This window comes from Anolis sagrei, chromosome 6 (assembly GCF_037176765.1).
Source record: "Anolis sagrei isolate rAnoSag1 chromosome 6, rAnoSag1.mat, whole genome shotgun sequence".
Lineage (NCBI taxonomy): Eukaryota > Metazoa > Chordata > Lepidosauria > Squamata > Dactyloidae > Anolis > Anolis sagrei.
The window spans coordinates 88,671,626-88,687,599 of NC_090026.1; the positions used below are offsets into that span (position 1 = coordinate 88,671,626).

At 39.7% G+C, this 15,974-nt stretch overlaps 1 protein-coding gene across 7 annotated transcripts in view; it reads left to right on the forward strand.

Annotated features, from left to right (window-relative positions):
- TBC1D5 (TBC1 domain family member 5) overlaps window positions 1-14,667 on the forward strand; it is a 299,834-nt gene extending 285,167 nt beyond the window's left edge. For 6 of the 7 annotated variants that reach the window (XM_060781971.2, XM_060781970.2, XM_060781972.2 and 3 more), the window contains 3 exons: window positions 3,341-3,420; window positions 6,005-6,175; window positions 13,874-14,667. In XM_060781971.2, coding sequence (XP_060637954.2) covers window positions 3,341-3,420; window positions 6,005-6,175; window positions 13,874-14,170 — 548 coding nt within the window. In that variant the 3' untranslated portion in view covers window positions 14,171-14,667. Of the gene's footprint in view, window positions 1-3,340; window positions 3,421-6,004; window positions 6,176-13,662; window positions 13,779-13,873 lie in introns of all 7 variants that reach the window. The other variant, XM_060781976.2, reaches the window with a different exon arrangement.
- The last annotated feature ends 1,307 nt before the right edge of the window (window positions 14,668-15,974 follow it).

Consider the following 15,974-nt stretch of genomic DNA (forward strand, 5'->3'; position numbering starts at 1 on the left):
CATACCGGTGGTGGTGGTGGTGGTGGTGGTAGTGATAGGACACAGGGAATGCCTTTCTGTTAGCAGCTTATGTCTTATATGATCTTCAAACCAAACGTTCTGTTTTCTCTCTTCCCCTGCCTCTACCAGCAAGCCATAATCAGAAACCATAGCTCATTTGTTTTTGACTAATTAGGGACAGGACAAGCGAAGGTTGTGGGTTTGTAAGCAGTCAGAAAGCCTGTATTTATTGAGTGCAGGTTGTGTTGGGCAAAGATGTTGGACTACAGCCCACACTAGCACTAGCTAGTATAGTTGAACTGACATCATCTTGAAATCAGCATTTTGTCCACCCCTAGCTAAGCTGGATCCTCTCACAGTAGGACTGATAAAGCAATATGTTTTATATATTAGCATTATGGGTCCTTCACAATAAGGTTTCTGACTTATTGTACCACGTGACTTGTATTTATTCCTCAGAGAAAACTTTGGCTTACATCTCAGACTTAGTAATAATAAGATACATTTGATTATTAGGTAACAGGGTGTAGAAGGCACATAATTATTCCTCATGTCTAATTTGGCATTTTTATGCTCTCCAGTTTATCATTGAAAGATATTGGATATTATTTCAAATATGTTGGGCTGCTAACTAGAAGAATCAGCTGGATATAGCGATTTTTCCAATACCAATGTTTTCTTACACATTGCACCATATTCTTTCGTCCATGCATGTTAATTGCAAATTTGCAATGGGACTTATGGCCACTATATTTTTCTACTGGAGCTTTTGGTGTGAGACAAGATGTTCATTTTCTGAACAATACCTTTATTCCTTTTTTATTATTATTTTTTTATTTTTTTTTATTTTTTTTATTTTTTTGCTTTTGCTACTTATTTTTCCATTGCCTGACAAAACAATCTAAATCTGTTGTGGCACAGTAAAGACAAATAATATTATAGCATCGTGCATTTGTTAAAAGACAAGACTCTGTAGATTTTGCTTCAGCAGACCAACACAGCCATTCCTCTGGAAATTCATGTAATCCTGTGTGCTTTGGGATTCAAAACTCAGGTTTTGAAAGAGCCTGTTTCATTATTATTTGCCAAATAGCGTGGGCTGCAAATTACATCTTCTCCTCAGAAGTACTCCTGAATTCTTGATGCCATTCATCATTACAGCTAGTATCTGTGATTAAATTCTAACCTATGTAAGAAAATTACAGAAATATATTACTATTTGCGAGGTATTTATTTGGAATCCAAGCCATCTTTCATCTGGTAGATAGTGAGGTATGTATATTAATTGCAGATTTCCTGATGTAGAATCATGGCTTTTATCTGCTTTTGAACAACATAAGCCAAAATTCAGGAAAGCCATTTATGACACAGAAACAGATTTTGTTTGCCTTACAAATAATTTATATGTCTCATAATTCATTTGTGTGATATCAGTGCTCATTGTTCCAGAAAAGTTATTCTGAGCCTTACCCCCCCCCCCAACCCACACATTTTAATGTAGCTCATTAAAATTTTATTATCTTTTAAGACTGAAATTTCAAGTATTATAATTTTATATGAGAAGCCTCAGATAGGAAGAAAAAACAAAGCAGAAATATTACCAGATGGGCATTTTGTCATATATGCGGTGCAAAGTTATCTATAGAATTGCAAACCTCAAACTCAGGAAAAAGCACAATAAAATTGCTGCCTGCATTGCTAGATTTAAATATCCCATCTGCTGTAATTCCAGGTGTTCACTTTTTTATGCCTACATGACTTAATTGGTCTGCCTTAGTTTTTGCCATTCACTCATATGTTCAATTTACCCTGTTAGTTCGAGTGGTTAGGAAACTTGATTGCAAATGCAGTAGTCTTCACCTATTCAACCATAAACTCCAATATCAACAGTGTAAGCCATATCCATGGGTTACACTTCTCCGAATTTAATCAGTGACAGACTGAAAAAAAATCCAGGAAGTCACAGTTGTGGGTGGCTATGTGCTTGTAAGAGAAAAGGGCCTTCCAGCCCTTCTTGGGCTTGCTGTCCTTTCAGCCGGGGGGGGGGGGGGATAATAATCCCAAATGGACAAACTGAGCAGCATGACCAGCAGTCCATGCAAACCCTGAGCAAGAGGCTTCAGGCACTCCTGCAAGACTTGATCAGGCATGATTCCCAGTAGAGAAGTGGCAGAGGCACTGCGCCTTCTTAGGTGCTTATGAGCACTCTGCACTGGTTCAAGGGGATGATCAGCTGTATCAAGAGGATGATCACGTTCTCTTTCTCTGCCCCCTCCCACACCATCCTCCCAGGCCCCACCAATACAGAAACACTTAAGGGTAAGGGTATACCTCTTGCAGGTGGAGGGCATGGTCAACATCAAGGAGGACCCTGGGTGGGATGGAAAAGGTGCCAAGGAAGTGGTCTATGTGAGACGGTCATCCAGAGTAGGAGGGATGTTACAGTTGCAGCAGCAGGGTCTAGGTCAGAATGCGGGCCCAGTGCAGAAGTAGTGATAGTGGTGCACAGCATTTTCAAGCTGAGCTGCATTGCTATAAAGACATCACCTGCAGGGGCTCTGCAATCCCTGTGTCCTCAGCACTACCTTCTGGACATATCCTAGGAAGCATGGAGTAGAAAGAGGAGGAGGAGGCAAGAGCTCCTAATCCTCCACCTCCAACCAGAAGAAAAGATTGCTAGGAGAAAGGGATCCCTGTTTATCCCAAAGCAAGGTGTTCTGTACCAGGGCTTCTTCAACTTTTCTACTCTTTAAAGCTGAGGAATATTTACATGAGAATTTGCAAGGCTTGCCAAAAGGCTGGTTTTCCTTTTTATGAAGCACAGCTGAAGCATCCTCAGCAGAGTGCACTGTAAATATTGCACAGCAGATCCCTGTAAATGTCTAAAATAGCCACATGGTGGTGTTCAAAAACTTTTACTATTGCCTGTTTTTGAGTCTCCACCACTGAGCTAAAGAGATTCCATTTGAGGTCAGGATCCACTGTTTAAGAAGCACTGTTCTATATCTTTACTAGAGTCACCATGAAGCACTACCATGGTCAGAATTTGTTATAGCATCAGATAAGAACCCATGTTTTATCTTATATTGAAAATCAAACCCTTTTGTATTGTGTATAGATTTGTATCAGGTGTTCTGCTACCAGTGCCCTGCAAAAAATTTTGTACTGCAACTTGGTCATCTTGCCTTTCATAGTCAAAAACATCCTTGCCAAGGCAGAAGGGAATTGCAATTTAACAAACTCAAAAAACACCATAGAGGGGATCCATTTATTTCTGTCTGCTGGTTGACAGTAATCTGGAGTCTTGTATTCTTATGAAATAATTGTTTTGGCATTGCAGGAAATATTCAAGAAGTCATCCTGCAAGAACATTTGGATAAAGAAGATGAAGTTTTGGTTTCCTTGGCTGGATTGAAGCAGGTATAGTTGTGGATAGAATGGAGATATTTTATCTAATATTTATGCCAATGTCCAACCAGCAGCTAGACAACAAACTCCTACAAAAGTACGTGAAAAGAAAGCCCTTAATGTGCATTGGTGTTTTGTGGTTTCTGTAATCACCATATGAGCCTCACATTGGTTCCAGAATTTTCTGTGTAATCATCTGCACAGCAAAACCACTTTCTTCATTTAATGGTCAGTGTAGATGTGGCCTCTGTTCTCACAACCTGAAATAGAAAGTATTATTATTATTATTATTATTATTATTATTATTATTATATTTATGCTCCTCTTTATCTCCCCTGAAGAGGATTTAAAGCAACTTAACTTAAAAGCATTAACACACATTTTAAAATATACAAATATACAAACATTGAAAGCCTGTCTGAATAAAAAGGTTTTAGCCTGCTGCCAGAAGGACATCAGGGAGGGGGCCATGCTGGCTTCCCTGGGCAGGAAGTTCCAGAGTTGAGGGGCAGCCACGGAGAAGGTCCGCTCTCTCATTCCCACCAACTGAACTTGAGATGGAGGTGGGACCAAGAAGAACATCTGAAGATCTCAGGGCTCGGGCAGGTTTGTACAAGGGGATGCAGTCAGCCAAATAGCCCAGACCTGAAGCATCTAGGGTTTTAAAGGTCACAGCAAGCACTTTGAATTGTGTCCAGAAGCAGACTGGCAGCCAGTGGAGCTGCTACAACAGGGAGGTTGTCTGCCCCCTGTAGCCAGCCCCAGTTATCAACCTAGCTGCAGCTCTTTGGACCAGCTGAAGTTTCTGAGCACTCTTCAGAGGCAGCCCCATTTATTTATTTATTTATTTATTAGATGCACTTATTGACCGCCATTCTCAGCCCTTACGGGCGATTTAGCGTTTCTTACAGTAGTCCAGACAACATGTAACTATGGGATTTACCACCATGACCAGATCTGGCTTCTCAAGGAATGGGCGCAGTTGGTGCACAAGTTTTAATTGTGCAAAGGCCCTCCTGGCCACTGCAGATACCTGGACCCCCAAACTGCGGACCTGTGTCTTTAGGAGAAGTGTGACCCCCATCCACCACAGTCTGCATCCCTATTCCCTGATCTGCCTTCCGACTAACCAGGAGTTCCTCTGTCTTGTCTGGATTAAGGAGCTCCACTGGCTGCCGTTCATTTTCCGGTCCCAATTCAAGGTGCAGGTTCTTACCTACAAAGCCCTGAATGGTTTGGGACCTGCCTACCTGCGTGGCTGCATTTCTGTGTAAGAACCCACACGATCTCTTCGATCATCTGGAGAGGACCTGCTCGCGCTCCCACCTCCATTGCAGGCCTGATTGATGGGGATGAGGGAGAGGGCCTTCTCGGTGGTGGCCCCTCGACTCTGGAACTCACTTTCCAAGGACATCAGACATGCCCCAACTCTGGCAGTCTTTAGGAGGAGCCTAAAAATGTGGTTGTTCCAGTGTGCCTTCCGAGCATAAGGAAAACTCTCAGCAATATGCCCTCTACATGCACTTTATCATTGATTTAGGATTGCCTGCGTGCCCCCATCTCTCTCTGAAAACTCTATCCCAGTTATATCCTACCTTGTTCATGCCCAGAATTATTTTTTTTTAATTTTAAATCATTACATTTGGCCCAGCCATATGTTTTTAAATGCCTGTGTTACTATTATTGTTTATTGTTTATTTTCTGTTATGAGATTTATTTTAACTGCGGGGTATAAATAAAGTATTATTATTATTATTATTATTATTATTATTATTATTATTAAGTTTCAGTTTGTTTGCCCTCATTCAGACCACTACTGATGACAAGTTATTTCTTAAGAGGTACATCAAAGTGCTAAAACCTTTTTTCCAAAGAATTATAACTCCATATTTCTATTTCGGGTACTTGCGCTAAATTATACCCTGTTGTATTATCCTAAACAATGCACATCTGATTGGTCTGTAAAAATTACTTCACAGCCCTCAGTGAACAGAAACTTATTTGACTCAATGAAACAGACAAAGCATGTGGGTAGATCATTAATCTAATGTCTCTATAGTATTTTCCAGTTTTGAGTTGCCTTGGATTTGTATTATCTCAAATCAACTTTCATTTCAGTTGATTTTGAATATTGGACACTGTTATTCTCTTTGTAAAGATATTTTGCGCAACTGCTCCTTTTTTCCCATTACAGAACAATAACCTATCCCATCCAGAGCTGTGGAGGGCATTTAGTATCTTTCTGATATTCCAGTATCATTGTATGTGAAACAACAAGCATTGAATGTATCAGCTATGAGCTATGCCCCTTTGCCTGCATTACATTATACTTTTGTGGAATGGTGGACTGATTCAGTCCTTGACAATAGTTGAATCAATAACAATGACATGGGTCACTGTTTTAATGATTTTCGATAGCCATGCTGTATTTTGCTGTCTTGCATTTCCTACGTCATTTTGCTCATTCTGTACTATTCCATCATGCCTTAATAGTTTTGTTCAGAGACAGTGTTTTTCTTTTTCCAAATTTCTGACTAAAGTGGCAAATGTTAGAATATACCTGAAGTATATGATTTTCCCTCTGCTTCCCTAACAGATCAAGGATATTCTGAAAGGTTCCCTACGTTTCAATCAGAGTCAATTGGAAGCAGAGGAGAATGAACAAATTACAATAGAAGATGATCACTATTGTTCCAACAATCAGAACAAGGTGGCAAATGAGGCCATGGAAAATCCTTCAGTCACAAAGCAGCCTCCAGTGAAGCAGGTAAAGTGCATGCTTTCTCCCTTCCAGGAGACTAAAATTCTTATTTAAAAGCCCAAAAAGAAAAGATGGAGTCATGTTATTAGACATATTTCTTTATAGGCAAGGCCCATGGTGTGCAATTCAACTCATAACCAAATGAATGTGTAGTGGATTTCAACCTTTGAACTAATATGTATCAGTTCAGATTTTTGTTGAAGCAATTAAAAGAAACAATTTCATTTCCCTTCAGTGAATATTTTTTGAGTAACCATATGGGCAATCATATGATAGCTGGGACCCTACACTAGTTGTGCAATGCTGGTCAGAATTAATGAAGGGAACACATGTGCGAGACAGCGGAGCGAGTGAGAGACGCAGCTGCGACAGGATAGCAGAGAAGTAATTTAACTCAGGAGGAACAGGATAAGGGTAAGGTAATTAACATTATTCCCCCCCCCCTCCTTTTATCCTTCCTTCTATTGGTCATCTTTCTCCCCCCCCCCCCTTTTTATCCTTCCTTCCATTGCAACTACTCTGCCGCAGCTGCATCTCTCATTTGGTGCGCTCACTCGCGCACGTGTTGCCTAATTCAGACCCGTGTTGCGCAAGCAGCGTAGCATAGGGTCCCATGTATCATACTATTGCCACCATATGCCTTGTAAAGTTTTGATAGTTTATTTAAACTATTTTTGTCTTTACATATTAGTCTTTGACCCAACAATCATATTCTAATTGCACAAGCATTTGGCTTTCAACAAACAGCCAGCCTATATAGAATCTATGTTGCTTTCAATTTTTCATATATATCAATAAGATATTTTTCAACTCTGATATTCAGAGAGAGAGAGAGAGAGAGAGAGAAGGAAATCTGAAACAGACAGGTTTCACAATCATGGGGCTTACTTTCAAAGGTTTCAATCTGAATAAATTTCAGGAATTGGAGGAAAAAACATGCAGATTCTTTTGCTATAAAATGCAATTTCTCAAGCTTTATACCGAAGTGACTGAATACATTTTGATAGTTTTTGATCTGTAAATAATATTCTACTCCCAGCCAACAATGTGCTGCTGCCTATTATTCATTTTTCTTGTTCTTTTTTGTATTTGGTACATTTCAGAAACAAACTCCACAACTGGAGACAACGGTTTTCTTTTTATATATACTGCTAGACCATTTCTGTTTTCTGGACAGTCGGGCCATTGTTTTTCTTTAACATGTCTATCGCACAGTGCTTTGAACCATTCCTCCTTTCCACTCCGTGTATTCATTTTACATCAGGATGATGATCTTTATTAAAAAAAGGAAATAATTCTGTCTGCCTTCACTGTGTACAGTGAAGTTTTTTTATCAACTACAAATATAAGTCAATAATTGCACTTCAGAATAGACTACTTAAGTGCCTGCAATAAGTTGTACCATTTCTGTGTGTGTTCTGTCTTCTTGAGTAATTTGCATTCATTTCAAGGCTTGCGGGAGAAGTTCCCAGACTATTCTTGTGATTTAAAAATGCTTAGATTTTATGATTATTTTTAAAAAAAATATCGTGTGAGAAGCGACTTGAGAAACTGCAAGTCACTTCTAGTGTGAGAGAATGTCTGCTGAGACATTGCACAGGGAACACCCAGATGTGTTACCATCCAGTGGGAGGCTTCTCTCATGTCCACGCATGGGAAGCTGGAGCTGACAGATGGGAGTTCACCCTATCTCGTGGATTCAAACTGCCAACCTTTGGCTCAGCAGTTTAGCCAGCACAAGGATTTAACCCATTGCACCACCATGACTCCTTGATTTTATGATTGAATTCTCAATATTATATATCAAGATTTTATATTTTTGTTTAAAGATCTGTTCTGTGAAGTAATTCTCTTTTTAAATGTGTGTAAAGTCTCCATCTCCTTAGGGAGATTTCCTGAATCCAAGATGTCATTTTCTTTTTCTTTTACTGTAAAAGGAAAAGTGAGCAGTTCAAAAAATCTGCCTGTCGGATCAGAGAGTAAATGTGTTAAAGATAATAAACCTGTCTGAAAACAGCCGTGTGTGTTGGAACATAGACCTAGTTTAATACCTAATTAATACCTAATTAAACAAAGTTGTGAATCAGTTGTAAATGCCAGTTAGATCAGTACCTGTTAAATTCAGAATATCTGCTTGAAAAAATACATTTAACATTGATTTTCATTAATTAGGATGATGTCTATCATGGTGTTCAGAGCTAAATTTCAACTAAAGTGATAGCAATCTTTTTTCAAAAAATATTCAAAATCTTTTAAATTAGATTTGCAGTTGCGGTGGCTTACACCAAAAAGGTGTTAGTTTTAATCTCTCTTACAATGCTCTGCAGAAGAGCTTGCTATTTCTAATTGAACAACTCCTGTTTAGGTCACTTCTTTCTAGCTCCTCTTCGAGCTAATAGGCCTAACCATCCTGAAAGTCTTGTCTGTAGTAACATGCTCTGTATTTCTTTTATGTACTCTACCTTTCATATAATCATTATTTAATTAGTTCAGAATGTAGGACATCACACATCAAATTATGGATATACCTCAATCAACAAAGTAGATGTATTCCTGAACTTTACTTCTTTAACAGCAAACAAGGGTAAAAAGTAATATAGAAAAAATAAGTATAATGTCCCACACCACAAAAAGGAAGAGCAGTTCAAACATTTTCAGCAAAAAATGTTTATTGTAAACTAGGTGAGGTAAGGATTGCACAAATAAACAAAAATGTTCTGGATCTTCTACAGACCTCTTGAAAGCTTCTTCCAAGATTATTATTACTATTATTATTATTATTATTATTATTATTTTGCATCCAAGGATTACTTTTTTTTCTTTCAACACCCTCCTTAGATTTTTATTTTGCTATTGAAGCTAACATATCTATGCTTTTCAAACATACCAGGGTAGCTGTAGAAACAGAGTAATTTGCTTTTTAGGTTCTTGTGGGTTTTTTCGGGCTATAGAGCCATGTTCTAGAGGCATTTCTCCTGACGTTTCGCCTGCATCTATGGCAAGCATCCTCAGATGCTCTGAGGATGCTTGCCATAGATGCAGGCGAAACGTCAGGAGAAATGCCTCTAGAACATGGCTCTATAGCCCGAAAAAACCCACAAGAACCTAGTGATTCCAGCCATGAAAGCCTTCGACAATTTGCTTTTTGCTTTTTTCTCCTATTTTCCTCTTCATATCTTTCATAAGTGATTCTGGTGGCAGCTGTTTACCTTTCCTGTTGTATGTAAGCACACAAAGCTTCAATAGAATCTCCAAAAGTAGAATTCCATTCTTTCTAAGATCAATTGCAGTGTTTATTGAAGATCCATTGCTACAACAAACATAAGTCTGGCTTTCATCAGCCTTCCTGATTGTCAGATACTTTGTTAACTGAGGTACACTTGTATATAAACCAGAAATTGGGCAATAAAAGTTTAAAAGGTAAAGTGAAACAAAGGTTTCAAAAAGTAAAGATGTAAAAAGTTTTTTTTTAAAACAGACCTCTAATGGTGGATGGGGGCCAATTCTCACCCCACCACCTTCTCTCACATTTCTTCATGATTTCTTTAATGTGTGGTCCCTGGTTGAAAATAATAGCAGAAAACTCTTGCAGACAGATGGAAAACTTCTGCAGCGTGGAGATTCCCCATTTCCGCAGTAGTTAGTTGTAGTTAGTGATTACAGATTATAGCCACATAAATGCATTTTTTTTTTGTAAAATTACTTTGCTTGCTTGTTTCTTAACATTCAGAGTACTTCTGCATTGTCATAATTCTTTGAAAGTACTGAAAAAAATAAATGCTTAATATAGTATCAGAATTTGGTTTGATTGCTGCCCTGCCATTATACTCGTAAATGCTTGCAAACATCAAAAATTTAAGAGGGGTTTTTTTGGTTTCTACATGTAGATAAGTCCACGAATCAGTAAATTATAATAACAGGTAAAATACAGTAAATACACGTGGCTTGGGAAGGTAGGTCTTGCCTTTGTATAGTGTTTTCATTGGATTGGACACATATAGCAAAGTCTCCCAATTCTGCTTCACATTAATCTTTGAACCAACTGAAAAAGATGTGACCTAGCACTTGTTGAGAAAACTCTAAGACTGGTTTTCAACCTGGGGTCCCCAGATGTTTTTGGCCTACAACTCCCAGAAATCCCAGCCAGTTTACCAGCTGGGAGTTGAAAGCCAAAAACATCTGAGGACCCCAGGTTGAGAACAACTGCTCTAAGACTTATAAACTATTTGTTGTTTCTGTTGTTGCTGTTGTGTAAACAGCACTGCTTGACTTTTCATCCACTGGAAAGAGAGAACACCCAAATCTTTTTTTCTGTTCATGCCCATAATGCCCAACTATGATTTGGCTTTTTGTTAAAATGGCCCAAAGAACGGTGATACTGGTATATATGGTATGTTTTGTTAGCTAATATAGGTCTCAGAGAGCTGTTGTTTCTGCTGACGTTTCCTATGTATAGGCAAGAGAAGTGAGACAACAGGTTGAGGCAGCAGGAAGAAAAGATAGGACCTTTGTTATCAGGACATTATGATCCCACTGTCTCAGGGAGTAGCTGCTACTGATATCATTTTATAACCCCAGAACATAACTGAATAAATGGGTTACAAGAAGTGGCGCTGAATCCCAGGAACAAAAAATAAATTAGTGTACTTAGGGATAATTACAGTATTATTATAAGGAAATGTTATACAGATAGCTGTAAAAAACTATCTAGGCAACCAGAAGCCTAAGGAAAGTAAAGAATAAGAGCTTATGTGATCTGTGAATCATGACCTGTTTCTGCTTGGGCATGATCAAATCTCGGTTGACCAATCCCCATAAGATTTTCTCCATAGATAAGGCATGGATATCCTGAATTCAGCCTTGAAATACTGTATCATAAGTTTTCTTTCCCCGTTTCTTCTTCTAGTGTGTATAAAGAAGTTTAATTTGACACATTTAGACAGTAATCCCTTAAATCTCGGATAGGCAACATTTTTATAGTTCTACAGATATTGGACCATTACTCGCATCATTTCTCACAATTGGCTATGCTACGTGTGACCACTGGTCCAGCATATCATCGTATAGAGAGCCTCAAGTTTTCTACTTCAAATATTTTAATCGTGTGATAATTACTTGCTTTAAAAAGAAAACAATTGAACTAAAATGGGGGTGAGAAACCACAGGCCTAGGGCTACATCCAATACTTCTAGAATCTCAAAATGGCCCTCTGAGGTTTCCCATGATACCATTACATCTAAGAGGTTGAAATGCATACCTCAGTGATAGCTCAGCAGCATCACTTTGAACTAAACTATGTTGATGTTCTGGGTTCTGCCCTTTTGCTTCTAATCCCACCCACTGATGGAACATGGGCCCTGAGAGCTTCCCTAAGATTGAGTTTAGTCTTTGGTCTGAAACAGATCCTGTATCCCAGATAAAAGAAAACAGTCTCTGTGTGTTCACATTTTATTTTTGCGTTGTTTAATTTTTGCAAGGCAGACAGAGAAAGACAGGGAGACTGGGAAAGATTGCTATGATCCTTAGTAATGAAATTTCAGAAAATGCTAAGTGGATAGTATGTGCAATTGAATATTAATTAATTACTTTTTCAGAAAGAGAGCAGTAGTTCAGCTTTTTAGATTTAATGAGATAAAATGTATTTTAATAATGTCCATAGGTCATGCTGAAAGAAATTTCAAGTGTAGCATAAGCTTTTAAAATCTTGCCATCTATTAATTGAGGCTTTATGGGGCAGCTGATCAATCATTGTATCAAAGTTTTTTATCCTAAATTCACTTGCTGGAAATAACTCACGTTGAATTTAGTGGATGTTCAATTATTACCATGGCTTTATATTTAACTTGCCAACTCATTTGCTATGGGGAAGGGGGGAACTGTACAGTACAACTTCTGTATCCAATATCTGCAGTCAGCCAAGAGTAGCAGAAATGCCTTTTAAGATGCTTCCCACCTTGTCACTTGTCTCTGGTATTCTGAGGCATGGGGTGCATCTACACTGTAGAACAGTGGTTCTCATCCTGTGTGTCCAGAGATGGTTTGGCCTTCAACTCCCAGAAATCCTAACAGCTGGTAAACTGACTGGGATTTCTGAGAGTTGTAGGCCAAAACCTGGGGACCCACAGGTTGAGAACCACTAATGTAGAATTAATACAGTTTGGCACCACTTTACTTGCCATGGCTCTATGCAGTGTTGTAGTTTTACATCTTTAGCCATCTCTACCAAATAATGCTGGAGCCTTACCAAACTTTAAATCCCAGGATAGCATTGTAGCATGGCAATTAAACTGCATTAATTCTGCAAGGTACATCAGGGGTCCCCAAACTAAGGCCCAAGGGCCGGATATGGCCCTCCAAGGTCATTTACCCGGCCCTTGCTCAGGGTCAACCTAAGTCTGAAACGACTTGAGAGCACACAACAACAATAACAACAATCCTATCTCATCAGCCAAAAGCAGGCCCACACTTCCCATTGAAATACTAATACGTTTATATTTGTTAAAATTGTTCGTAATTTAAATTATTGTATTGTTTTTAAGTGTTTTTTGCACTACAAATAAGATACGTGCAGTGTCCATAGGAATTCATTCATATTTTTTTTTCAAATTATAATCCTGCCCTCCAACAGTTTGAAGGACTGTGTTTAGAAAGTCTGAGGACCCCTGATGTACATTAACCCTAACACATGAATAGATCTGCCCCACTGCTTCCCAATTGTAATGGCAAATTTGATTCTTGTGTGCTAGTGACAAAAGGGGCACACATGGCATGAAGTATACAGTTTCATTAAAACATTTGATTGGGGGAGGGAGGTTGTTTTTTTCTATGGGTGATACAACTAAATTTCATCCCATTAGAAAATTTATATCAGGAAAAAATGTTTCAAGGAGCCATATGGCACTGGGTGTCAGGTTGTTAACTTCCAAAGCTACTGGAAGTATAATTCTGTCATTTTCCATTTATTCAGTAGCAACAGCAGATGGGGAAAAACATGCTTCATGTCACTACGAGTTTTCCTAAACCAGAACTGGCAGAGGAAGGAATAGGGAGATGTTTCACCTCTGGAAATATCAGGGTCAAAAAAGCTCTGCCATGGCAAAGGAAGCTGTAGGGAAATATAGGAAAGTTGGTTGGGAAGGTAATTGTGTGTAAATTTAGTTCTCACATCTTAAAATTGTGCAGTGAGGATTTTATTTTAGCTCCTTTTCAATGCTGCAGTTAGCATCAAACCTTGTTAATGCTTTCCCCCAGGATGAGTCATCAAGAATGACTTCACAGTTGATATCCTTCACAGAGATAATCTCCATATAGGGAAACAATGTGTACTGTACATCCTAGTAAAGAGTGAGCATATGCTATTGTGTTGGGAAGCAGCATCGTTTGGGGAATGGGGAGGCTCAGAAATCCCCCAAATAATCTTAGTCCTGTGCATGTTTCTGTTAAGGAAGGAATACCTCCATCCTGTAAACCCACTCATCCTTTATGATCTGTAGGAGAAACGCTGCTTAAAGAGTTCCCAACTAGGATCCCCTTTATATGTACCTTTACGGGTATGTACCTTTAGACGTGAGCAGTGGTGGTGGAGGCAACGGCGGCTGCGCTTGTAAAGGTATGTGCCTGCTGTCATGGTAGATGCATGAGACATGCTAGAAATAAACGGTTTTTCAACTTTGTCCCATATTGTTTTTTTTTCTCCTTCTCTAGACTGCCAGTGATCCAGTTGTAAGCTTGGCCAACAGGCATGCTGACGACTATATTGTAGTTTCCAAAGAGGAAGAGAGGAATGTGAATGCCACTCCCGAGCATGTGCAGACTGTGCCAACCTGCAAGAATGTGACCACCAAGTGTGAGGCCCCATACCACTCTTCTTTAGCCTTTTGTGATCCACTAATGGGATCCATATCAGCCTCTTCTAGTAACCTCAGTTCCAGTCCCGACGATGACAGCAGCAACAACAGCAAGGATTCTGACTTTACTATTGTTAGCCCCTTGGAGATTTAAGTGAGCCATTCAGATAAGACAATGAGATTGGATACACCTCCTCAGCAGATACACCTGATGTTCCGACGAATGGGGCAATTGATTCTGGGACTCAAGGCTCAAAAAAAGCCTGAAGATTTAGACAGAGCACAGACATGGTAAAGGCAATCCTTTCCAAGAACAAAATAAAACAATAAAAAAGCAAATACGTAAAGTTTGCCTTGAAAACATCCACACATTAATAGTCAACTGGTGTGTGACTGCATATATTAAAGGTTTTCTCTTTTGGCAGCTTCTTCGAATATCGAAGCAGCCATTTATAGTCTCCTTCATCATTGTAGAATAGCAACTTGCATATAATTTTATGGGTTAAACAAATGGGCATCCCCACTTGTGAGGAAAGCAAATAGATACGCTAACAATTGCAGGTCCTGACAGAAGATTTGCTCTGGGGAGATTAGGATTTTCTTCCTGAATACATCAGCTAGAAAATGAGAAAAATAAAGATTCAGACAACAGCTGGCCTCCTGAACCATTTTCTCATCAGGGGAAAGGGAGGAGGGGTAGAAACTATATTGAGTTTATGTATGAGCGAAGGCTGTGAATTATGATTCGTATAAGGCAGAATGAAATGAGGGGGGAAACCCAGCTTAAGTGCATATTAAATGATTTGCAGGCACTCAGACTCATTGACACACAAACTCATTCCCTAATGTATCTGGATCACATTTTCTTGTAAGCTTTGACTGGAATGTATTTTTATAACTATTTCAGGACTTCCCCAATCCTCTCAGGCCCAAGAACAAAGTTCATTGAGGGGCATCCTCTTGCAATATTCCTTCACTATGTTGAAACAGGATCTGGCCCCTTGGGCTCTTTTCTCACCATCCTATCCTCCCTCCCTCCCTCCCTCCCTCCCTCCCTTCCTTACCTCCTTCTTTCTCCCTTCCTTCCCTTCCACCCTTTCCTCCTTCCTTCCTTCCTTCCTTCCTTCCTTCCTTCCTTCCTTCCTTCCTTCCTTCCTTCTCTTTTGTCTTTCCTTCCTTATCTTTCCTCCCTCCATTCCCTTTGACCCTTCCTTCCATCTTTCTCTTCCTCCCTTTCTTCCTTCTCACTTTCCTTCCTCCTTCCCTTCCTTCCTTACCTTCCCTTCTCCCTCCTTCCCTCTCTCTTTGTTCCTTCCATCCATCCATTCATCCTTCTCTTCCTTTCTTCCTTCCTCCCATTGTTTCTTCTCTTTTTCCTCCTTTTCTCCTGGGGGATGTTTAGCTGGGAGAAGAGAAGGTAGAGAGGGAACATGAGAACCATGTTTCGAGATTTGAAAGGGTGTCCCATTAAGGAGGAGGGGAAAAACTGACTTTCCGCTGTCCTAGAGACCAGGGCACAAGGGAGCAATGGTTTCAAATGGCAGAGAAAGATATTCAACTGAAAAGATTAGAAAGAACTTCCTGGAGAGTGGCCTAGGCTGCCTCGGAGGGTGGAGAGTCTCCTTCTCTGCAGACTTTTTCAGAGAGCCTGTCTACTGGGAGTGCTTTTATTGTGCCTTCCTGCATGGCAGGGAGTTGGACTGGATGGCCCTTGGGGGCTTCTTCCAGTTCTACGATTCTAGGAGTATATATCAGGAGTAGGCAATACAGGGTAGACTTGATCTTTCCCATCTACCATTTCATCCTGACCAAGGCCAACCCTTTTGGGATCCAACGTTTTCTTGTCTTTCTTGTACTTTCTACCTACAAAAAAGAAGAGAAAGGGAAAGAAAGGGCAGGGAGGGGGCTTGGGAAGAACCTCCTCCCTCCCCCTTGGCCCACCCACCCTGCTCTGGCCT